Source organism: Colossoma macropomum, unplaced genomic scaffold (genome assembly GCF_904425465.1).
Source record: "Colossoma macropomum unplaced genomic scaffold, Colossoma_macropomum, whole genome shotgun sequence".
Classification (NCBI taxonomy): domain Eukaryota; kingdom Metazoa; phylum Chordata; class Actinopteri; order Characiformes; family Serrasalmidae; genus Colossoma; species Colossoma macropomum.
This window is the reverse complement of record NW_023494809.1, coordinates 6,375,842-6,400,988: the sequence shown is the minus strand read 5'-3', so window position 1 is coordinate 6,400,988 and position 25,147 is coordinate 6,375,842. Positions and strand designations below refer to the sequence as shown.

Here is a 25,147-nt window from a genome sequence, read left to right as displayed (position 1 = left end):
ATATGTGTTGTATTGTTGAACCCCAAAAGCAACAACCTGGAATCTGTAATTTCACTGTATCTACATAAAAAGCTACACAGGAAGTGTGTGTGTTACAAAGTTACTGTAGAATATTGCTGTAATATGACAACCTGATCTAATCACATCTGCAATTTCACAGCACCTGCATAGAGAGGCTTAAACAAATAGGAATCTGATGTTTCTGTAAATACAGTCACATCACAGAATGGTTTATATCCAGAGCTTTGGTTACCATGTAACAACACAACTAAACTGTTACGCTTATGCGCTGTTATCATAAAAGTCTTGGAAAAACAGTTACACGTGTGTTATTACACTGTAATACATCTGTAACAGAGAATACATCGAGAACAAGTTCTTACAGACACTTCATACAAAGTAGGATGAAAAATTTAGCATAAAATATGCCTGAAGTCTTTTTGCTTTTTATTTTTCTACATCATTTGAACGCAGCAGCTGCTTTTTACAACCTGCAAACAGTTTCTAATGAATGGACCAATAGAAATGCTCCATTACTTGGAGTCATATCTATGTATGTTGACTTACAATATAGGTTAAGAGTGTTTTTACCTCCTACTGTAAAGTTGTAGTTTTGGAGAATTTTTGAATTTTTGAAATTTTATTATTTTATTATTTGAAATTGATGATATGTTTGAGGCTAATTTTCATCAGTTGACTGATTCTTCAACAAACTTAACTGAACTGCAGCACATAAGTAATAATCGGTGATAATTTGATTCAGGGCTTGTTGTGTTAATCAAGCCGTGCAAAATTGAACAAAATGTCAAATTTGTACATAAATTAGCAACATTAGCAGCTAGCTTTTTGTTAGCTGATAGCATTTTTTAAATACTGTATGCAGAAATGTATCCACAATTTTTAGATATTATATGATCTTAAATTTTCTTAATATTCTTAACATGATCTTAAAATGTAAGACTTATCAAAGGGTAATTGGCCTTAATTGGCCTAGCAGTTCACTTGCTACCGTAACCTGAGTGGAGTTCTGCCCTTTAAAACAGAGTTTAGTCAGAGACTGCACTGTGCGTCATCCCATTGGTCTAAATTCTCAGCCATATACAGACAAATACAAAAGTTTTACACACCCCCTCTCTAAGTGAAAATAAGTAAACCCTCCTCTATAGAGAACACATTGAAATATGGCAGTTTATGCACATTTTGTTGCATATTTTTTATTTATTTGCATGTTGAAAAAAAATTAAAAAACAATGAAATATAACAAATAACAGGCCACGTTTTCATTTTTTTCTCCCCAAATTCATAAATAAACACTAAAATGTGCATTAAAATGTGCAGAGGTGTGTCTCTGTAGAGGATGTGTAAACTTATTCACACTTTAAAAATCAACAACAGCATGTAATTTGACACCTAAACTTTTACAGACCACTGTGCTTAGTTGTCACAGACCCACAATGCACTGCAGTGTACAGATGATTTCCAGTAACACCATAATGCATTGCAAATAAAAGTGTATTATTCAGTACTGGCAGTTTTTATTTTAATTTTTGTAGAATATAGTTTGGTTATTATATCATATGTAATAATAACACATCATCTGTCACTCACTCTGCAGATGCCAATTTCATTCAAATGAAACATTGTTTTTTTGTAAAAGTAACATAATGCTAATATTAGCTCAGTAAGAGTTGCTGAGATGGCACATTGCTAAATGCTAAAGTTTGGGCCTTTGTTGATTTTTAAAGTGACAAGATTAAAAACAACCTCTGCAGCGATTTTTTTAATATTTACTACGCCAATGTTAATGCACAGTTATTTTATTTCTGAAAAAGACAATTGTGGCATGAGCAAAAATTTGGATGCCCTACTTAGTCAGTACTTAGTAACACTTTCTGCAGCCAGATGGGAGTCTATTTTTGTTTTGTCATTTTTCAGCCTCTCTTTCTTGCAGAATGCTTCTAGTTTTCTAATCTTGCATGCACAGCATGTTGGAGATCCACCCACAGATTTTCAGTGTGGTCAGGGACTGTGAGAACCATCCCAAAAGCTTCAGCTTGCATTTCCTGAAATAGTTCATAGTTCAAAATCAATAGATTTTGAGATGTGTTTTGGATCATTGTCCTGTTGTAGAACCTTCTTTTCAGCTTCAGTTTCTTGACTATGTCTGAATTTGCTGATATTCAGTGAAATCCATTCTTCCATCTACTTGTGCAGTGTTTCCTGAGCCACTAGCTGCCACACAACCCCAAGGCATAATAGATTCACCCCTATGCTTAACAGTTGGCACGGTGTTCCTTTCATCAAATGCTGCTCCTTTTTTTCTCTGAAAATGCTTTTGTTGATTATCGTCCTTTTTACTTAATCAGTCCAAAGCTCTTGTTTCCAAAATGCCTCTGAGTTAACCAGATGTTGTTTTGCATATTTCAGACGTTGCATTTCATGATAGTGTTGCAGGTAAGGTATCCTTCAGATGACACTGCAAAGTAGAACAGTGCACCAGCACTCCTGCATCAGCTAAACCTTCCAGCAGGCCCTTTGCTGTCATGTGGGGGCTTTGCTTTGCCTTTCTGGCATACAAGCAGTTCTATCTGAGAGTGTTCTTGGTCTTCCAGATCTAGCATTGACTTCTACAGTTCCCCCAACTGCTACTTCTTAATTGCCTGTACTTTTTTGAGTGTTAGCACAAGGTTGGAAGAGTCAGAGAATTTATTACGCACAGCCAACAAATCCTAGTGACCATACTGGACTCACCTAACCAGTGAAATTCTGAAACCTAACAAATGGAAGGGTGTCCAAACTTTACCACATGCCAGAATTGGTTTTTCAAGTTAATATCATATAAATAACAGTGCTTTAACATTTGTGGACAACATTTTTCTAAATGGTTTGCTGCAGAGGTTGTGTTTACTTCTTTTATACTTAAAAAATCAACAAAATATGTAATTTGACCAAACTTTAGCACACAACTGTATGGTTGCCTTTTCAACTTTGAGGGACACCAGCAGTCCTATTTATATCCATTTATGAATGAATGTTTTGTTGCTACCTAATTTGTCTTGCTTTTTGATGAAAATACAACTTCTTACATTTTTTTACAATTACTTCTTACATAGATGTTTCTAGATGAGGTAAAGTGATGGACAGTAATTTTCTCTGAAACACAATTTTCACTATTTTACAGTGGATAATTTTTCAAAAATTCTGCATAAGTAAATGGGTGTAAAGATTATGATGGTTGTTTTAAAATGTAAATAGACTCATTCAGAGTGGTTTGGTGTGAAAAGCTCTGTTCTAGAGAAACTTACTGAGTCAGAACTGTTCACAGTGGTGGTGATAGGAACCAGACGTCCACCTCTAAAAGCTCCCTCACAGGAAGTTCCTACATGAAATGGTTATGAACCATATTTTTAATAAATTGTTTTACTGAATTTTTAAAAGGTCAATTTTAAAATTCATTAATGGTGGAAAGATACATGCAGGATATTCTGATGCCAAACAGTCACCAAAGAAAACTGATTTTTTTCAGATTTTTGACTATTTTACCTTCATGAACATTCAACTCAGGAGTAAATGAAATGGCTATTTAAAGGTACTGTGGTTCCAGATCATCACCACAGCTTCAATTATTCATCTCTATAATCAACCATTTCACACCAAACCACCAAAAATTAGTGGAATTCCCCTTTAACACTGTCCCAACAGTTGAGGCTGGTCTAATATGAAAGGCCGGTTGAAGGTGATGGTTTAAAGTTTTTAGCCAGCAACTAGAAAGCTAACCTGTATTTCTATATTTGAAAACAAACCGAAAAAGAAGAAACGAAATCTTGCACTACCCGCAGCCTGACAGGCCCCCAGCAGAGAGAGCAGCGCGTAATACTGTCTGTGGTTGGATCTCCATGATAAGATTATCCCTCTAATAGATGACAATGATTAAACACACTCTTGAAGATGGTTCTTCAAAGGTTCTTCAGTAAAGACAGTGGTGCTGTACAGAACCCTGAACACCCAAAGAATCATTCGCGTGCTTGAATTGTTCTTTGCATGGTGCATGGAATTGTTCTTCAGATTGATGGAGAATGTGTTGTATATGGTTCTATACAGCACCAAAAAGGGTTCTTCTACTGTTACAAGCTTGACATCATAACAATAGCAAAACCATTTTGATGCTATAAAACAATTTCCCAAATCTTTCTACAAAGGACCACACACAACACATTATCCATCAATGGTTGTGCATAGAACCTTTGTAAAAATGATGTCACGTTAGAATGTCAAGTTTGTATACAATACAAGAACCCATTTTGATGCTATATAGAACCATATACAACACAATCTGAAGAACCATTTCACAATGCAAAAACAACTTAAGCGTGCAAATGGTTACTACATAGAGCTCACAGCTCTAAATAGAACATTTTGGTGCTATATAGAACCATATACAACCATCTGAAGAACCATTTCACCATGTGAAGAGCCATTTAAACATGCATGGGGTTCTTTGAGTGTGCACGGTTCTATATAGAACTATTTTCTTTACTAAATAACACCTTGAAGAACCATTTTTAAGAGTATTGTGAAATTGCTTTTCAGATTGATGGAGAATGTGTTCTATGTGGTTTTGCATAGAACTTTTTTGAAAATTGTTCTATATAGCATGTTATGATGTCAAGTTTGTAACAGTAGATGAACCCTTTTTAGTGTGATACAGAACCACATGCAATCATCTAATGAATCATTTGACCATGCAAAGAACCATTCAAGCATGCAAACTCTTCTGCATAGAACACATGGTTCTGAACAAAACTTTTTGGTGCCATATAGAACCATACACAACCATCTGAAGAACCATTTCACCATGCAAAGAAACCTTTAAGCGTGCAAACCGTTCTGCATGGTTCTAAGTAGAACCTTTTGGTGCTATATAGAACCATACACAACCATCTGAAGAACCATTTCACCATGCAAAGAAACCTTTAAGCGTGCAAACCGTTCTGCATGGTTCTAAGTAGAACCTTTTGGTGCTATATAGAACCATACACAACCATCTGAAGAACCATTCTACCATGCACTGAACCATTTAAGCATGCAAACCATTCTACATAGACCCCATGGTTCTAAGTAGAACCTTTTGGTGCTACATAGAACCAGGTACAAGCATCTGAAGAACCATTTCACCATGCAATGAATCATTTCGGCGTGCAAACACCGTTCTACACGGAACTCGTTGATCTAAATAGAACCTTTTGGGTGCTATATACAACCATCTGAAGAACCATTTCGCTATGAAAAGAACCGTTTAAGTACGCAAATGGTTCTACACAACCATGAATTCTGAATTCATAAACAGGACCAGTGCCTTCACTAAAGAACCATCTTTCGGAGGAGCATAGTGGAGATCCGCGCGCGCTCTCTGAGCAGTGTTGTCAGACAGGCCTGCGCTGGTCGCGCGCAGAGAGAAAGCAGAAGTTGGGCCATGCTGATTTTGCAAATAGACACGCAGCTGCGCCTCGAGCTGCAAAAACACTCTGTGGTTTTTCACAAGTTTTTTAATCAGCAGCATCGCTGTGCGCGAGCTCAGAGAGAAGAAGGAGGCGGCCCGGTGCGCGTGGGGTGTTTGTCAGGGCGCAGTGTGGATGCACTTTGCTTCTCTTAACTCTTACTGCGCGCATTTAAAAAATCGCATTGAAATGTTGAACAATGCGCGTGCAGGGACTTCAGCCTTTTTTGTCAAGTCTTTTGTTGCTTTTTCTTTCTTTTTTTTGGTATGGAGGGAGCGGAAGTGTGTGTGCGGAAAGTCTGAGGTTTGAGACACAGGAAGTGTGTTGAGTGGAGATAAGGGCACCTGGCAGGCTCGCTCCCTCCAAACACACACACACACACACACACACACACACACACACACACACACGCTGTTACACACACTCCGCGAGGAACCGAGGCTAGTGCATCCATCCATAATCAATAATCGATACACCGTCAATATCATCACATCATCGCGGAAGGAGGGAACAGTCAGAGCTTACAGAGCTTAATGTGCTCCCTCACTTCTGTTCATATCAACATATATTACTTTAAACATGAATAAATGTGAATCAAATATGAACGTGTTTTTCTTTATCAAAAGGTGTTTCCATTATTTCGCCCTCTTCCGGGGCTGCTTGTGTGAAGCAATCATTTTTTAAAATGAATTTTAACCAAAACATCTGTAAACAACAGATGAGCTACAGCTGCATTGCATTGTTTGTACAGTCGTTGTTTTTCATGTGATGTTTTTCGCGCGTTTTTTTCTGATATTTTAAAGTGCTGGAACAAAAACACGTGATCTGCTATGATGACTGTTATAATCTGGACTACGCTGTTAAAGAAATCCAGGTTCAGTCAATGTTTCTTAATGTACTCCTAAATACTTTTTATGCAATATTCTTTTTTATTAATGCTTCGCGTTTTTTTTCAACAAATGAAAACGCATTTCTTTAATATAAGCAGTTTGTTGGTAGTCGTTAGTAAACAAGCGAGAAGTTTAAGGGTCAGTGGGCCAGATTTGAGCTTAACATTCGTCCAAGAATTCCTTCATCACTAATAATAGCTAATAATGCTTACTTCATCACTAATAAAAACTAAAAATCTTTATTTTGCAAAATTGAATTTTCGTTTTTAGCCAAATAAATGAAATGAACAAATATAAAAGAGAGCTTTGTGAAACCTTATGACAAATGACTTGACAAATGCTTAACATACTTTTTCAGAAATTGCTAAACAAGTCTGAATAGGTGTCTATATTCATTTGGGGCATTTAGTCCGTTTTATTTAAGTCGTTTTTAACGAAAAACGCAATGAAGCACGTTTATTCACTCTTTTATCAGAATATAGAATTTTACCTTGTGAAATTGAAACACTTTTAAATGCATTTTCAATCCCAGATCAGCGCAGCCCTTCAGAATATCTTTTCAGTTTAAGATTTCTGGATTTTTGAATTTTGCGAATTTAGTTTTATTTGCGAAAATTCTGCCTTGGTCGCAAAAGCACACACACGCGCACACGCGCACACACACACAAAGACATATGCAAAGTCGTGCAGCCATTTTGCAGCACTAAGCTCAGTTTTCATCCCAAACAGCATTTTTAATCTGCGGGCGGTTGAAAACAAAAACAATAACAAAAACAAAGCCGCAAATACCGACTAATTTTGCTCCATGAAGTTTCCCGCGATCATCCAAGGCTGGCGGCACCTGCGCGCGCGCTCTCCCTCCCCTGCCACGAACTTGCAACAGGCGCGTGTGAGTGTGTGCATGAGTGCGCGCGCGCACCCCGTGTTAGAAAAATAGTCATATTTATTTCTCGGGCGCCGTTTGCTGATTTGCGGCAACTCGTTAGCGCGCGAGCCGCGCGAGCACTCCGCAGACGACCTGAAAGAACGAAAAACAAGCAAGCGAACAAAAACAAAACAAAAACAAAAGAAAAAAACCCAAATACACTCACAATTCTCCGCGCAGCCCGGACTCCATTTCAGAGAGAGTGCGCGCGCGTGTGTGCCTTTTTCGTCTGCGTGTAAAAGGCGCGTGGCGGTTTCTCGTGTTATTAAAGAGGCGACATTCGACCACGAACGGGAAGGAAGAGGAAATTTTGTACGAGAAGGAAAGAAGTGGGGAGCTGCATCACCGCCTTGCCTCTCTCACTCAGAGAGAGAGAGAGAGCGAGAGAGAGAGAGAGAGCGCGAGAGAGAGAGGCAGTGGGTGGCTGCCCGCGAGCCAAACTCACTCTCAAAACAGAAGCAGAGCGAACGGACGCCTACCTTAATCGTACAGTCCATTGCAGAAGCTCATCGAGGCGCTTTTTGGTGGTGCGTTTTAGGTGCGCGTGGAGCCCTGGCTGGTTGTAGTGGTGGTGGGGGGGGTGAAGGTGAAGCGCGCGCAGACTCAACAGCCTTCACACCATCTCTGCTGCTGCTGCTGCTGCTCTCTCTCTCTCTCTCTCTCTCTCACTCTCTCACACACACACATACACACACACACACACACACACACACACACGCAGTAGAACCGGATGGCAAGGGCAGCTTTCTTTTTCTTTTTTTTTTGCGCGTGAGCTCTGCTTTCTAAAATTGGGAAGTGAAGTCACACGCGGAGCTCCGCTTCTTATTGGCGAGGTGTTATTTACTGCCTCAGAATAAAACAAAAACAATAATAGATCATCAGTAGCGCAGAGCGGTAGATTAGCGTCAGTGGAGTGAAGACGCAGTAACGTCACGTTTCGTAAAAATTCGTTTATGCGTTTTTTTATATTTTCGTTCGTTTGTTTTTAAACCAGGAGCTTCTTTGCATGATACAAGATCATATTTCTTGCATTTTTTATTAAAATAACTTTTTTACCGGCTGAAATCAACAAATTATCCTTTATTAATTATTATTTTTTTCAGTTTGAAAAGGATGTTAAATGTAAATCAGGAGGTTGTACACTGTAAAAAAGTCGAGTCGAGGTGTTTAAGTTGAACACAGTTAATTAAATTCATTATATTTAATTCATTTTGTTAAGTTTAGATTTACTCGACTTACTTTTTAAAAATGTTGTTGATTAAATATGTAGTAAGTAAATAAGAGCCTCTGGCTCCCTTAAAGGCTGATTTTAATCATATAGTCATTTAGTCGTAACACTTTATCGTTATTGCGTTAACTTGCACTTTATTTTGAATCGATTTCAAATTTAGATTGCTGAATTTTTGGCGCCAGATTGTTTAGCACGAATCAAATCAATCAAATGTGTAATTAATGAGCATCTCTGACCAAAACTGGGAGTGATGAAGGTTTTGAACTGAGCATCATCATCATCATCATCATCGCTGGGCCAATACCTCATAGCTAACAGACTTTAATTTGAAATTTTCTCCAGTTTTCTGGTTTGATTTAAAATTTTACACACATTTTTTTAAATTCCTGACTCTCATATAGGCCCGATTCTTCAAACAAAGTTTAAGAACATTTCCACATTTTAATATTATTTATATAAGTCTTAATAGTATTTTTGATTGACTGACTAAGATTTTTTCAGTAATATATAAAAAATGCGTCAAAAATTATTTTTTTATTAATCGCAAATTTAACGATAACTTTAGAGCGGCCTACAGAGTTCAAATTAAAGATGCCAAAAAGGGCTCGTTTGAGTGAAGCCACTGAAGAACCAAAGAACCTTTTTAATTGTCTACAGAACCTCCAGGTAAAGAGACCATTCAATGAGTTCTCATAACAAACCACGCCCAGGAACTATTTAGGAACCTTCGCTTTTTTTAAGAAAGTGAGTGTTTACATATAATTAAAGTAAACCTTACCCCCTATGTTCTATACTAGGACAGATATTCTGTATATTTAATGTACACACTGAACATATATTCAACATTTTGCGATATTCTCGCACATTTAGCGCCCAATATGGTTGAATCTGCAGATTTAGTTGAAATTCTGCTTATAGAATATAATTCGTGGTGCCCCCTGTGGCCATGTCTGTTTATTTATTTACTGCCTGTTCTCTGTTTATTGATTTATTTATTTAAGCACCATTTGCACCAAACCCGTCATGCAAAAGCTCTATGCTAAAGTTAGCGCACCCCTTCTCAAGGTCCACGCTGTGTTGATTTTGTCATTGAAAGTAAGTCACATCCTCTACAGCTTAATTTGAATTCAATTTCTATTTAGTGGCTGAATTTAACATACTGGAAACAAAAATAAAATAGAAAATGTGCGCGCAGTCCACGCTTTGTGTTTATTTTTTTCAACATGTAAAATTCAGCAAATAATCAGAAATTGCGCAATAAAAATTTGCATAATATGTCATATGTAAGTGTTGTAGACGCATTTCATTTTCTGCAATTACAAAATTAACAAAACACGTACATATAAGCCGGAGGGGGGGGGTGGTGACAGACTTCCGCATACGACGTGTGCAAAAGTGTGTGCACCCCTGCTCAAACTAGGTTCCGCAGTGCTGCTGGTTTTCTGAGCGCATCCTCGCTGATTTATTTCATATATTTCGTAAGATTAACCCCCAGAATTCAAAAACAAAGCAGAAAATGTGAACAGGAGATCAAACTTTTGCACAAACTTTTAGGCCTGATTCCGTTACGCAGTGCGTTCTGAACAGATTTTAAAAGATGATTTGGGCAGATTTAAGCTCTCTTATTCTGACTAAGCACAAAAATGTAACAACTGCACTAACTTATTTTTTTATTCATATTATTTTTGGCTTACTTGTCAGTTAAACTAATGCGCATTTAGTAACACTGTTTCTTGTAAAAGGCCTACGTTACTCAAGTAAAGCCAGCTAAGATTAATTTATTTCGATCAGTTCTACAGACTAGAGTCCGAAAAGCTTCCCAGCATTCTTTGTTTCTTTGGTTTGTTAGTTTTGCTTAATTAACTCTTTTTTATTTTATTTTATTTATTTTTATTATGATGTTTTTGTTTTGTAGCATTTTCTCCTTCTATTTGAAGTTTGGATGCATTGTGTATGTTTATTACTCCCAATATGATGGTGTTTTTTTTACAATACACTTATGTCTATTGCTTATCCCAGTACAATCTTGTCTCTTGAATATTGTGTCTTGTCTGTAAATAATATATACATTGTCTGTGTCCACACGCAGTCTGCATATTGCTTGTATATTGTGTATATAGTACACTGTAAAAAATGGCTCGTCAGATCAACATAAGAAATGACTTTATGTGGTAACAGGTAAATAACCTAGTTTTATTCCACATAAATAAGTACTTGGAATCAACGATTCTTTCAATCAATGTGATTTCAGAGTTAAATTAAACTAGTTCAATTGTTTTTTACTAGGTGAGGGTTTTTTTTTGTTTAGGTTGATCTGACGAGCCATATTTTACAGTGTATGGTCGGTAAATTATTTGTACATTGTTTATTTATTGCGTTTAATACTAGAGAGACACCAACAAACCATATTGTGTGTCAACTTACTTGGCCAATAAATCTGATTCTGATTGTGATTCTGATTGAGGAAGGAAATGAGTTTGAACAGTTTTATTGAGTGAAGTGACGTCATTTGGAGTCAATGCTCTGATTAATCTAACTCATTGCAGAGTGAGCAGGACTCAAAAGAGCCCAACTGAAGCTGTTAATAATGTCTGATTTGATCTGACTCGGATCACTGACAATTACAAAACGATCATAACTCAAATACGAAGTTATTCAAGCTTCAACCTGTGCAGTGACTTCATTTTTCGAGGCAGTACGTTTGCATGATTTAAGTAAAGAAAGCTGATTTTTACGCTGAAGAGTCAGATTTAAATAGTGCAATAAAACAATCTCTTCAGATTGTGAAACCCGTCGCGCGCCAGTGAGGGTCGTTAAAGTGACAGATCGCACGGCTCATTAGTCTGCAGTGGGGGCTGGAGGGGGGGTCTGTGCTGTAACTCGACCCTCAGTGTAGCTTCTCCATCACGACTCGTGTCTTAAGTGCTGCTGACTGACTTTCCAGATGGATTTTTTTTTTGCCTGTGGAGATGTTTGGCGGTGTTTGCTGGTGTTTGGGTTTGGCCTTATCTGCTCTAAGCACTCGCGCCGTGATTTCAGGACTGCTTGGGTTGTAATTTTACGGCCCATTGTTCCCCTGAAATGGCTTTTAAAGATAGACTACCAGTAATCCTGATTACAGGAGAAACCCCTCATACTGAGAGCCTTCTGATTTTCCCCTGCTCACATTCCCTCACTCACCCACCCACTCACTCACTCATTCCCTCACTCACCCACCCACTCACTCACTCATTCACTCACTCACTCACTCCCTCACTCACTCATTACCAAGAAATGATGCCTTCATTAACCTGTTATTGCCCATATGGAATATTCATATATATTTGGCGTACATATTCTCTGAACAGCAAATCTGGACATTTTTCTAGATTAAAAGTGAGTTTTTATCACTTACATTAAATTAAGTCTTTATGGTCACAGATTTTTTACCAAACTTACCATTTACAAAATACCATTTTTGGGGGGAGTGTCTACTTGCACCAACTGAAATAATATCAACCACACAGCCTGGCTAACCCACACTATCACATGAAAACGCTTATCTTTGCTGCCATTTTATATTTTCCATTAATAAAAAAGAGGCAACATTGGGAGAAGCTGTGTTCAAAACAGAAGTGGAGAGGTGGGTTATATAGAGTAATATTAACCCTTTGTATCTCAGTCTTTTTACACACTAAGGCTTATTTTTCACAAACCACAGGGACTTCAATGCAAACTTCAATGCAAACTAAAGTGTGTAATAAAACGTTGGGTCTGCCAGTGGGCCCTGGCCTTTTAAGGGGTTAACTAGAAAATAAGTGAGTGCAATTTTTAACAGTAACAGTCTTAAAAGTTAAACACTCTTGTCTTGGACTTATGCTGGTTGCTATAGCCTAGTGGATAACACCACTACCCTGCATGTTTAAAACTCATGTTTAATTCCTTGCTGGGGCAAATGGGGAAGTTGCATGATATTTTCTGTAGTTTTTATTTGGCAGTTTGGGCTTTTTAAAATTTTAATTCAGTAGAGTTTAAGCCAAGGCAGCACATTTTGTTCCTCACATTATGTACTGTATATTATCACTGTCTGAGAAAACAGAGAGAGAGATAGATGCTGGTAAGAATGACCTCAAGTACAGCTTTGAAAAAAAATATTGCTGAAATATAGGCTAACACTGCTGAATCAGTTTTAAGAAATAGTATAAAATATCACATAATTATGTAAATGTATATAGCATGAACACTAAGTGTAAACAATGAAATCATGCGATTTATGCTTAGTGTAAATAGAATCTGTGTTTTTATGCCTATATATATATATATATATATATATATTATATATATATATATGTTTCATTGATTTATAGCCAATCAGTGTTTGTGAAATCACTGCACTACAAAACAGGACAGGATATCCTAAGTCCCATGTGTAGACGAGTCAGGTCTTTCACATCGCCGTAGTATACCAGATGCTCATCTCCGTCTAATGAGGATGAAAATAACAAGTAAAATTTATAAACATATAAAAGAACATCAATGTGGCGCTGTAGAGAATGGAGTCATTTAACATAAGAAGAGCCCATAGCCCAGAATTTGTTTATAGACCCTTTAAGTGTGTGTTTAAATATTTTCAACATTATGCAGTTTAAAACAGCTTAAATCGAGAAAGTGTAGAAAATCCAAATTTGCTTGCGAGTAAAAGAAATTTTGTGCCATTAAAATTGGACAGTATTAGATATTTAATTACCTGTAAAGGAGGCTCTTCAGTGGTTGTTCAGTGAAGGCAGTGCTTCTATACACTCAAAGAACCGTTTGAATGCAGATGTGGTTCATTGCTTCCTGCTTAAGTGGAGATCCTCATGTGTGTAGTTTCAAAAATGGTTCTGTGTAGCACTCAAAGGGTTCCACTATTGTTCCAGAGAACCCTGTTGAGAACCCTTGAGTGAGAGAGTGATGGTAAACTCTACACAATTTCATCACCTTAGACCAACCGGAACAAGTTTGTAGCAAAAAGGGTTCAATGTAATACCAGACACTGGTTATAGAGGAACCTTTTTGGTGCTAGATAGAACTATTTTTCAAAAGTAAAAAAAAAAAGATTTTTCATCATAGAAGATGGTGAATTCAGTATTTTTGGTCACAGAGTTTTACCCAAACTATAAAAAATCCAAATATGAAATGTGAATAAAAGTAAAAGAAAATTACTTCATCAAAATTGGAGACTGATAGATGTTTATTTAACACAGTGGTTCCAGAACACAAGCCTGGACAGATTAAGCCTAGTCTTGGTCTAGATTATCAGTGGCAATCCATCATTGAGAATCCAGAGTCTATGCTTTAAGCTTTGTCTTAAAGGGGAATTCCACCCATTTTTCTTTTTATAATTCAATGGTGTGAAATGATTGATTGTAGTGGCTCAGATGTCTTTACAGTGGTGGTGATAGGAACCAGGGCGTCGCCATGCCTACAACACAGATATAGACATTTTATTTACTATCCAGAACCACCAGTGAACCTACACGAGTCTTCTGAGTTATATGGAATGTTGATGATGGAAAATAGTGGAAAATCTGAAATAATACGTTTTCTTTGGGGACTATTTTGCCTCAAAGCACCCTGCATATTATGTATCCCTCCACCATGAATAGAGTTTAAGTTCTCTAAACTATCATAAAACAGTGTCTCAGTCATCAGGCAGTGAATTCATAACCATTTCATGTAGGAACTTTCTGTGAGGGAGCTTTTAGAGGTGGACGTCTGGTTTCTATCACCACCACTGTGAACAGTTCTGACTCGTAAGTTTATCTAGAACAGAGCGTTTCACACCAAACCACTCTAAACCGCTCTGAACCACTCTGAATGTTTACATTTTAACCACTTAATTAGACTTTTACTGCATTTTATTACATTTCTATTACATTGTATTACCACTTCATTACGTTTTAATCCTTTAAACGAAGTTGACCCCTAAATTATGTGTCTTTTTCTCGTTTCTACACTCATTCAAAGTTTTGTTGTTGTTGTTTGTTTTATCTTTTTTTCTGAATGAAAAAGGTAACAAATCTGCGCTCGTGACTCCTGGCTGACGTCACGGCGTGCGAACAGACCGGGGAGGGGTGTATGGGGGGGGGTCTAGCTGCAGTCACGAAGCAGCGCGAGCACATTCCAGCGCCACGCCCCCTCCTCTTTATAACGGAGAGGAGGCGCCGCTACTCCATGCAAAGCTTCTCCAAGCTCGCGAGAAACCTGAAGGTACGTCCACGCGCCGATTCTCCTGAAGTCCAGCTCTGCTTTGTGGTAGGATTATCACCTCCTGTTTATAACTTATAGATGATCAGAGCCTTAAATAATAACATTCATAACATGCTATTATGTAGTCCTACAAATAATAACGCAGTTGCATTTGTGTTGTTTATTATTTATGCTGCTTAGTTTTTGCTTTAAAGCCAGTTTGTGGGTTAACTGCAGCCCTTTGTTTGTGTGGTTCAGATGGAGATGTATCAGGCCGGATATTATACAGAGGACTTCAGAACTCAGGAGGTTCCTGGCGGCTTTGACTTCAGCTCATATGGTAAATAATCTGCTCCTCTCCTCCTCTTCTTCACTCCTGGGTTCGGTCCTGAGACAAAAAGGGAGATTTTGGGAGATTCTAGCGTTCCTCCTGTCACGTTTCCTGTGTCTGCATGCAAAAACATTTCCTCTGTCCTTCAACTGAGGAGCCACATTCGTAGCAGGCCCTGTCAGGGAGCCCAAACTGGACCTTGACATCTTGTTTGCTTGCACTAATTCATTGGTGGTCAGGAAAGCAGGGGCTGTTAGGACACATGTGTGCGGACAGTGAGGAATGTGTAAAGCAGGGCGGCCGGTGCGCAGGTTAAAGATATAACCTTTTTTGTGAGTGTGTGTGTGTGTGTTGCTCTATCCCAGCTCCCTCCCTCTTTTCCTAATCCTTTCCTCCAGACTTCCTCCTCAAACAGATTTAGCACCCCCTGTCCTCCCCCTTTCATCATCCCTCCGTCCCAGCGCCTCAGCCGGTTTCCTCCCTTTCCAGCCTGGTTTAGACCGCTGCGCTGGGTGGGGCTCCGGCTCCTCTCACTGAGAGAAATACAGCCGTGTTTTGTTTTTCGGGCTTGTAAAAGTCCTGGTTTTGTTTGCTAGAGGGGGGTTTACACTGTAAAAAAACAACTTATAATAAAAAATAAATTAAATTAAAAAAATTTAAAAATGGTGGGCGCCACACAAAATCTGTTAATTAAATCATTAAGTAGAAATGTTTTTCAATGATGGTAAAAAATCTGTAAATTACAGACCTTTTACTGTAATTCAACAGTAAAATTTCACTTGGGTCTTGGGTCAAGGGTTCTTTGGTGAAAGCAATGGTTCTGTGTAGAACCATGAACATACATAGAACCCTTTGCATGATTAAAGGGTTCTTTGCATCATCAAAAGGTTCTTCAGATTGATGGAGAACGTGTTGTGTATGACCATTAAATTAACAGCAACCATTAAATTAACCTCAAAGTGTATGTCTTTACCACATTAGTCTTGTAGCTTAGGTCCAAACTGCATTTGGTGCTATTTGCTATTTGTACAATGAATAACACTCAAATAGCCTTAGGCTGTGGTCAGTTACATCTCATCTCTGTTTTAACCTCTTTAACCCAGATTTTTTTTTATCACAGTGCTTGTTACTGAGTAGTTACATGGTTATTTACATGTTATAAGATGCATTGTAAAGCTTTTTCACTGAAAAAGCTGTGTTCAAGGAACTATTTCTGCTGCATGTTGGTGCAAATATTTCCTTAATCTTTGAGCTCCATTAATTTCAGTTAGGTACGTAAGTAAACCAATGTACTTATTACTTATGATGAAAAAATATAGCAACACAAAAAGACTTCTTGGACATTTTGTGAGTCGGTTGACCACAGTGGAGGTCCACTTGGACATCTACAGATCCTGCTGCACTCTGAATGTGCTGCACTGAATCTACTTCTATTCATCATTTTAGTTATTATATTTGTGTGGAAACGATGGGCACATTTTAATCAGCTACCGTTTCCAATATTTTGTCCTGCATGTGCAGACTGAAGCAGAGGTTGTTTGCAGTGTCTGCTCTGGTCTCAGTGAAACTCATTCATGTCGATATCTCTGATAATGTACCCGCAGACTACAATGGTGAAGACCTGTCCTTTTTGTTAGACAGCAAAGGACCCGTCCAACCGCAGTACGCCGACACGTACGGAGAACTGCAGAAGGACCACAGCAACAGCTCCAAAGGTGAGCAGTGAACATGCAGATCACTTCACTCAGGCTCCTCAGCTTCTGCAGTTCTTCTGCAGTTCAGTGCATTCTTAGCTTGTCCTGATTTGATTCTGATCAAGTTCCTCTCATTAAGGCAGAGCAGCTGAGCTCAACTGTAGACTAACAGTGCATTAACACTGCTCTCCATCCTGTTTTCTCTCTTTCCAGTTCATTCCACCGATAATGGCTTATTTAGTCTAGAGTCCTTCCCTGAGTTCAACTGCTGGACAGCCTATAACACAGGTGAGAACCATTTACCAGCCATCAGATCTTCTCAACAAGGCTGGCAGTCTGTATGGAGGTTATTCACAAAGAGAGGCTCCTTTTAACTGCTTCATTTCATATATACACACATTTCGCTGCTGTCTGAACAAAACCTTGTATCTCCAAAATGGTAACTTTACAGGAGAAGGAAAAAACATACTTTACTTCTAATGTAAGTCAATGGAACCAGACTTTTTTTCCAAGTCATTTTGGGCCGTTTCTTTTGGTCCATTCATCATGAAATTTACACACAATGTAAAGAACAACATTATTTTCAAATTATGTCAAACTGAAAAACAACAAAAATGGAGATAAGAGGTTTTCTTCTGACAGCAGCAATAAATATGGACAAAACCTCATATCTCCAAAATAGTAACTTTGCAGGAGAATCAAAAACATTCCTCACTTCTAACGGAAGTAGATTTTTTGAGCATTTCTATTGGTCCATCATTCATTATCATATATATATACATATATATATATATACATATATATATATATATATTACACTCTCAATAAAGAGGGTCCTTCAAGGGTTCTTTAGTAAAGTGGGTCCTGTATAACACCAAATCAGGTTCTCCTGTTGTAAGAAACATTGTAACAATAGCAGAACCGTTCTGGTGCTACATAGCAAATATACAAAAATCTAAAGAAACATTCCACCATGCAAAGAACCTTTAAAGCATACAAATTGTTCTTTGAATGTTCCGGGTTCTGAAAGGTCTTGTAAAACTTCACAACTTACACTGTTTTGCTTCTGTATTATTTTTCGTGTTTTTTATATTTGTTTATTGCATATGCATTAAGGACAAACATTTATATTTTCCAAAATATGTCTATCGTTTTTATAATATATTTGCATATCGCTGCTGTCGGAACAAAACAGTTCTTCACATAATTTGAAAATGCCTGTTGTTCTTTACATTGTGTGTAAATTTCATGCTGAATGGACCAAAGGAAATGACGCAAAATGACTTGGAAAAAATTCTGGTTCCATTCAGTTGCATTAAAATTAAAGTAGGTTTTTTTCCCTCTCCTGTACAAGGTTTTGTTCCAATAACAGCGATATATAAATGTATTCACATTTATTTGTATTTATTCCCATGTTATATGGTGTTTTTACAGGCCAAAACATAATAACCGGATTAAAAAATGTAAAACATTTTTAAGGCTGTTATGTTTATACATTTCAGATTCAGCCATTTATTTCAAAGGGAAATTTTCTAAATTCTAATTTGAAATTTGTAAAAAATGTCAGTTTATCCATACAGACCTTCAAAATACAGTTTGACTTTAGATGCTGTCATGAATTCAGAGCTCAATGCCATCTGGATGCGACCTGGTTGTCCATTCGTTGGCCTGCTGACCGCTGTATGGACACATTAGAGTTAGAGCTTCACTGCTGGATCAAGAGGCTCTCGTATGTGCTGTGTAGATTATTCATAGTGTGTCCTCATGTTCTCAGTTCCTGATGGGATGGTGACAGAGAGACAGCAGGGGGGCTTTCACGACTCTCCCTCTCAGACCTATCAGAACCTGCTGCCCCCCTGCCCACCAACCCAGAGCAGCCCCTTCAGCTCCTCCGTGGACCCCAGCAGCCTCTACCAGCCTCCCAAAGAGCTCGGCTGCAGAGGAACAGGTGAGCGACAGAAGCTACTACAGAGGTGGTAGATAGAGTGGTCAGATAAGTGATCAGATGGTTACAGGTTATTTTTCTGAGGTTAATGAGAACCAGATCTGGTTTTACTAGCCAAGATCTCATCAGCTGAGATATCATTAACATATTTCTTAATGCCCAAAATTGATCTGCAATGTATGTCAATAGGTAAGATATCTTTAACGATGAATTCCTCCTAACAGGAGCTCACACACAGGTACAGTGACTGAATCTAGAGCAGGAGAGAAAAATGAATAGACATATGTAATAAAAGCTTATGTACTTTTATATGTCTTAATATCCAAAATATATGGGCAATATATTTCAATTGATAAGTCACCATTAACAATGCATTGTTCTTGGCAGTAGCTCACATTAAAACAGACATAGAAATAAATAAATATTACATTTAAAAATATGTTTGCATATGAGACAAAAATATATGTACATATATTTCTCAATATTCATAATGTATGTGCAAAATATGTCAATGTACATGATGGCTCAGCAACAAAATTCCATGTATGCACATTTATTTCTTTATATCCAAAATTTATGAGCAATAAATGTCAATAAATATGATGGCTTAGCAAAAAAATACATATATATATTATATATATATCCTCATATACAAAACACAAAACAAAGAAATACTAATTTATGTCATCAGAGACATTGAGGGAGGTTTTTTTATGTTATTTCCTTTTTTCAGTTCAGACTGTTTATTATTATTATTATTATTATTATTCCATTTTTAATAAATGCAGTTCAGTCTGTTGCCCCACATGTAGCAGACTTCAAACCCCTCTTCAGTGTTGATTTTAATATTGTAATATATGCCAGTATATTAAAATATATGTCCATGTATGTAGATTATAAATATGTAATGTGTCAGAAATATATGCAAATATATTACAAAAATGATTTTGGAAAATACAAATATACAAAAATAAAAAAACACAAAAAAAATACAAAAGTAAAATAGAAGAAGCTTTACAATATTAATTTATACTCTAAGGTGGTTCTTCAAGGGTTCTTTTCAGGGCTTCAGGGCTCTATTCAGAACCCGGAACACATAAAGAACCATTTGCATGCTTAAATGGTTCTTTGCATGGTGGAATCGTTCCTTAGATTATTGTATATGTTCTATATAGGACCAGAAGCGTTCTGCTTTCATTACAACGTCAAGCCTATTACAACAGAAGAACCCTATTTGGTGCTATAAAGAACCAGATACAAGGATCTGAAGAATCATTTCACCAGGCAAAGAACCATTTAAGCATACAATAGTTCTATAAAGAACACTCGATTTCATTCCCTTTACTTTGAGAACCCACGAATAACCCTCTTTATTTAGAGTAGTGAGTGGTCATCAGTGGTCATCAGCGCTGTATTTCAGTCTCCCTCTCCCGTGTTTTGTGCTGCAGGTGACGCAGAGAGGAGTTACGGTTTGTACGAGTCAGACGCTCAGAGCAGACCGTCGCCCTACTGGTCAGATTATTCCTCCTCCAGCTACTGCAGTCCGCTGCTCGGACAGCCTCCATCCGCCTCATCCCCCCTCCCTCAGCCTTCAGAGCCCTTCTGCCCCCGCGTGGCCAAGCGGCGCACTGCACCCTCTCAGAGACTGGAGCGCGAGGGCGAGGGGGCGGGCATGTCCGCTTACCCAGGTGAGAAATCAGCCGACACTGACCATTTAAGGCCTAAAACGCTTTGATGCGCGAATCTGAAGGTGCCGATTCAACCACGTGGATTCTGTAATGTTACGATTATAATCGATTATTCTTCGACTCAGTAAAGCATGCGCTTCTTTTACGACCACTGACCTGTAACACGCTGAGTTTACTAAAAAAGTGGGGAAATCCGTTTTTATCACTTATATAAAGTTAACAAATTAATTTCAACAAATGTCCACAAATTTCTCTTCTGAAAACTTCGATTCTTCGAGTTATTTAAGATTTTGATAGGTTAGCTCGCTTTCAGCTGTGTCCTAAAGCCCAGACCTAATACGGCCATTTACAGCGCATCCCAGTTACATCTGCATATTCAGTACAGTAGAAATGTTTCTCAGTCGTAGCCTAACAAAAATAATCGTGATGAAAATGAAATTTGACTTGAAAATGAAATCGTAATCGAATTCAGGGATGGAAAAGTACAGAAAATATGTTTAAGTGAAAGTTTGATTATTGTATTGCAAATTTTTTACTTAAGTCAAAGTGCAATTAAAATAAATAGCTTTAAATGTGAGTGACAGTCGAAACAAACTCAAGCATATAAGAGTAAAAAGTAAATATTTTAATATATAGATTAGCTTACAGTAATTGTGGGTAGCTTTATTTTACAGTGATATGAATTTATTGTGTGTTCATACAAAAAACAATAAATTACAGTGTAACAAAATTTGACTGATTGGTGAAAGGAAAAAAATATTTATTAAACAAAATATTTCCTTAATTAGGAAGTATAATAATAAGTATAATAGTAATTTAAGTGTGAAGAATCTGTAAACTGACTTTTAGATCCCACTTTTAACAGTTTCAGCAGAAATGTAAACAAAAATGTACAGTTTTAAATTGATCCCTAAGAAAAAAAAAACTCGAGCTGTGTTACGCAGGCGGCCGCTGGAGTTTGAAATTTGTATTTTGTACTTACTTTTGTAAATAAACAGCATGTTTGGGTAAAAATGCAAGTATCCAGTTTCAGTAATACCTGGGTAAAACACAAACGCTCCATAATAACTTAAGTACTCGAGTATTTCCAACCCCCTCACGCCTGTTTTCACTCCTCTGGCCGTGTGTATTAACCTGTGATTGATCTGTTTTGCTGTGCAGGATCAGGGCCCATCCAGCTGTGGCAGTTCCTGCTGGAGCTTCTGCTGGACTCTGCGTGTCACACCTTCATCAGCTGGACAGGAGACGGCTGGGAGTTCAAGATGTCCGACCCTGCAGAGGTGAGAACTCACACAGACCATAGAACAAGACAGCCCACCAACACACGGGGAAACAAAACATAATGCAGGAGAACCAGTGAGACTCTGAGTGAGACTCTGAGTGAGTCTCTGAGTGAGACTCTGAGTGAGACTCTGAGTGAGTCTCTGAGTGAGACTCTGAGTGAGACTCTGAGTGAGTCTCTGAGTGAGTCTCTGAGTGAGACTCTGAGTGAGTCTCTGAGTGAGACTCTGAGTGAGATTCTGAGTGAGACTCTGAGTGAGACTCTGAGTGAGTCTCTGAGTGAGATTCTGAGTGAGTCTCTGAGTGAGACTCTGAGTGAGACTCTGAGTGAGTCTCTGAGTGTGTTCTCTGTAGAGGATGTGTAAACTATTTTATTACTAAGTTACACTTACACACTTAAAACATGGTTCTTCAAGGGTTCTTTAGTAAAGGGAAGGGTTCTTCAGATTGATGGAGAATGTACTGTATATGGTTCTTAATAGAACCTTTAATGAAAAGGGTTATATAGCATTAAAAAGGGTTCTTCTATTGTAACAAGCTATACATCGTAACAATAGAAGCCTTTTGGTGCTACATAGAACCCGTACAGTCTCCGTCAATGTGAAGAACTCTTTCATGATGCAAGGAACCATTCAATCACACAAAGGGTTCTTTGAGTGTTTATGGTTCTATATAGAATCATTTTCGTTAAGAAACACTTAAAGAACCTTCTTGTGTGTAGAAAACCAACAACCAAAAATAAAAGAGGAACCACTTTGGAACCTCTCAAAGGATGCTTGTGTAGAGAACTACTTGTAAAACAGGTGTGAGCGTGAACTTCACTCCACAGAATGTAAAGGTTCTAGGTAGAACCCCTGAACTGGTAAAGAACCTCTATATTATGTGAAGGTGCTTTAAAACCTTTAAAAGGTTCTTCAGACTTGCAAACCTGTTTACAAAGGGAAGCAAACGTGGTTCCTCTGCAGCACCGCTCAAAGAACCCTTTGTTGGCCCCTTTATTTTTCAGAGTGTGAGAAACATTTATAAAAAAATGTTATCGCTGTTGGAGCAAAAGCTCATATCTCCAAAATGGTAACTTTACAGGAGAAGGAAAAAACCTACTGTACTTTTAATGTAAGTCAATGGAACCAGACTTTTTTCCAACTGATTTTGGGTCATTTGTTTTGGTCTGTTCATCATTATATTTACACACAATGTAAAGAGCCACATGCGTTTTCACATTTTGTCAAAAACTGAAAAACGACAAAAATGGATATACAAGGTTTTGTTCTGACAGCAATGATATACACATTATGCTGCTTTTCCTATATGTAATACTAACACCTGTCATTTTCCTTCCCACGTAACAGGTGGCCAAACGGTGGGGTCAGTGCAAGAACAAGCCTAAGATGAACTACGAGAAGCTGAGCCGCGGCCTGCGCTACTACTACCACAAGAACATCATCCACAAAACGGCCGGCAAGCGCTACGTCTACCGCTTTGTGTGTGATGTGCAGGGCATGCTGGGAAAGAGCGCGCAGGAGGTCCTGGCCAGCATGAACATCTCACCGTCGAGCGCAGGATCACCGAGATCAGCAGGTACCACGAAGTCAGAAGACACAGCAGACGTCTGGCCTCATTAGCAAAGTTCACTCTTCAGCGCTGTGATGAAGGAGGAGCTTCTCCGCTGAAGGAGCTTCCAGAGAGTCGATTACATCCAGGATTCAACAGACTTTCGCACCTCCATTCATCTCCACTGCTCTGTGGACGGAGAACCTCCACCTGGATGGCCTGGAGCACTGTCAGCGCTGCTGACGACAGACTTCATCCAGACTTTAGTATCTCAGTACCTGTAAAGAAAAAACAAACTTGGAGGTAAAGCCTTGTGTTGACACTCTATGCTGGTTCTGCAGTAAAGGGAATGGTTCTATTTAGAACCATGAGTTCTATACGGACTCATTTCATGCTTAAATGGTTCTTTTTTGAGAATGGTTCCATGTAGCACCGAAAAGGTTGTGCTATTTTTAATGAAGTTTGAAACAACAAGACTTTTTTGGCGCTATTATAGAACCACATACAACACGTTCTCCATCAATCTGAAGAACCATTTCACCATACAGAGAACCACGTATGCAAATGATTCTATATAAAACTCATGGTTCCAAATAAAACCATTCCCTTTACTAAAGAACCCTTGAAGAACCATCTTTTGTGAGAGTGTATATGGACATATGAACAAGCTCTAAATAATCAATGCAATTCGACATATTTTAACATTTTTTTATCAGCTACCTCTTTTTTAATTTGGTGTTCCAGCATCAGATTGTGTATTATTGTAAATAAATCATTTTGTCTACGATTCACTCGCAGCTGCCATCATTCATACATGCCAACTTTCATCACTCAGCTTGAAGAAAAAATATTTTGGGGTCGACAGATGGAGGAAGTGAAATTACTGTCGTCCACATGTTCTTTTTTTAAATCGAGCCACTGACATTTATTTCACCATGCTGGTGTTTAGAGAGCGAGATCACCTAAATGAAGCTTTTCTCTAAAGATAATTCACAGCAACCAATCACATTACACTTCACTGGCACTTTTTATATTTACTCTGCTTTTGACTACTCACAATTCTGTCACGAATCACTCCACACTTTTATCTTTATCGATAGAGATTTGGTGTCAGACAGGAAACCCTCACTGTCTGTTACGCCTGTTACTCTGAGTACTGAAGGAGATCCAGCAGAAGAAAGACTTGCTTTCAAAATTGCACTGTTGAGTCAGAACTGTTCACAGTGGTGGTGATAGGAACCAGACGTCCCCCTCTAAAAGCTCCCTCACAGAAAGTTCCTACATGAAATGGTTATGAATTCACTGCCTGATGACTGAGACACTGTTTTATGATAGTTTTAGAGAACTTAAACTCCATTCATGGTGGAGGGATACATGCAGGGCACTGTGAGGCAAAATAGTCCCCAAAGAAAACTTAATATTTCATAATATTGCCATGCGTAACTAAGTCGTGGTCACAGCTTAATTATTCTCATACTTCACCAACTCATAGCCATGGCTGAATTATCTCACTCCCATGCCTAACTAAGTCATTGCCACAACTTAATTATCTCATTCCCATGTCCAACTAAGTCATTGCCACAACTTAATTGTCTCATTCCCATGCACAAGTAAGTCGTGGCCACAACTTAATTATCTCATTCTCATACTTTACCCACTCATACCATATCTTAATTATATCACTCCCATGCCCAACTAAGTCATTGCCACAACTTAATTATCTCATTCCCATGTCCAGCTAAGTCATTGCCACAACTTAATTATCTCATTTCCATGCATAACTAAGTCAGGGCCACTACATAATTATCTTATTCTCATACTTTACCAATTCATACCATAGCTTAATTATATCACTCCCATGCCCAACTAAGTCATTGCCACAACTTAATTATTTCATTCCCAT

At 38.1% G+C, this 25,147-nt stretch overlaps 2 protein-coding genes across 8 annotated transcripts in view; one reads left to right on the top strand and one right to left on the bottom strand.

The window, feature by feature from the left end:
• fli1rs (Fli-1 proto-oncogene, ETS transcription factor-related sequence) overlaps positions 1-7,993 on the bottom strand; it is a 33,622-nt gene extending 25,629 nt beyond the window's left edge. For 2 of the 4 annotated variants that reach the window (XM_036558220.1, XM_036558221.1), the window contains exon 1: positions 7,793-7,993. In XM_036558220.1, coding sequence (XP_036414113.1) covers positions 7,793-7,810 — 18 coding nt within the window. In that variant the 5' untranslated portion in view covers positions 7,811-7,993. The other 2 variants (XM_036558222.1, XM_036558223.1) reach the window with 2 other exon arrangements.
• Positions 7,994-14,509: 6,516 nt separating this feature from the next.
• On the top strand, positions 14,510-24,035 carry LOC118798714 (ETS1-related protein). Of its 4 annotated transcripts, none has more exons than XM_036558229.1 (8): positions 14,510-14,775; positions 15,013-15,094; positions 16,723-16,800; positions 16,993-17,067; positions 18,554-18,727; positions 20,173-20,412; positions 21,574-21,692; positions 23,043-24,035. In XM_036558229.1, exons 1-8 carry the CDS (start codon positions 14,644-14,646, stop codon positions 23,313-23,315), a joined length of 1,173 nt encoding a protein of 390 aa, XP_036414122.1. In that variant the 5' UTR covers positions 14,510-14,643; the 3' UTR covers positions 23,316-24,035. The 4 variants fall into 4 exon arrangements, with proteins under 4 accessions (XP_036414122.1, XP_036414120.1, XP_036414121.1 ...); XM_036558227.1 differs by having other exon boundaries at positions 14,512-14,820; XM_036558228.1 differs by having other exon boundaries at positions 14,514-14,775; positions 16,690-16,800.
• The last annotated feature ends 1,112 nt before the right edge of the window (positions 24,036-25,147 follow it).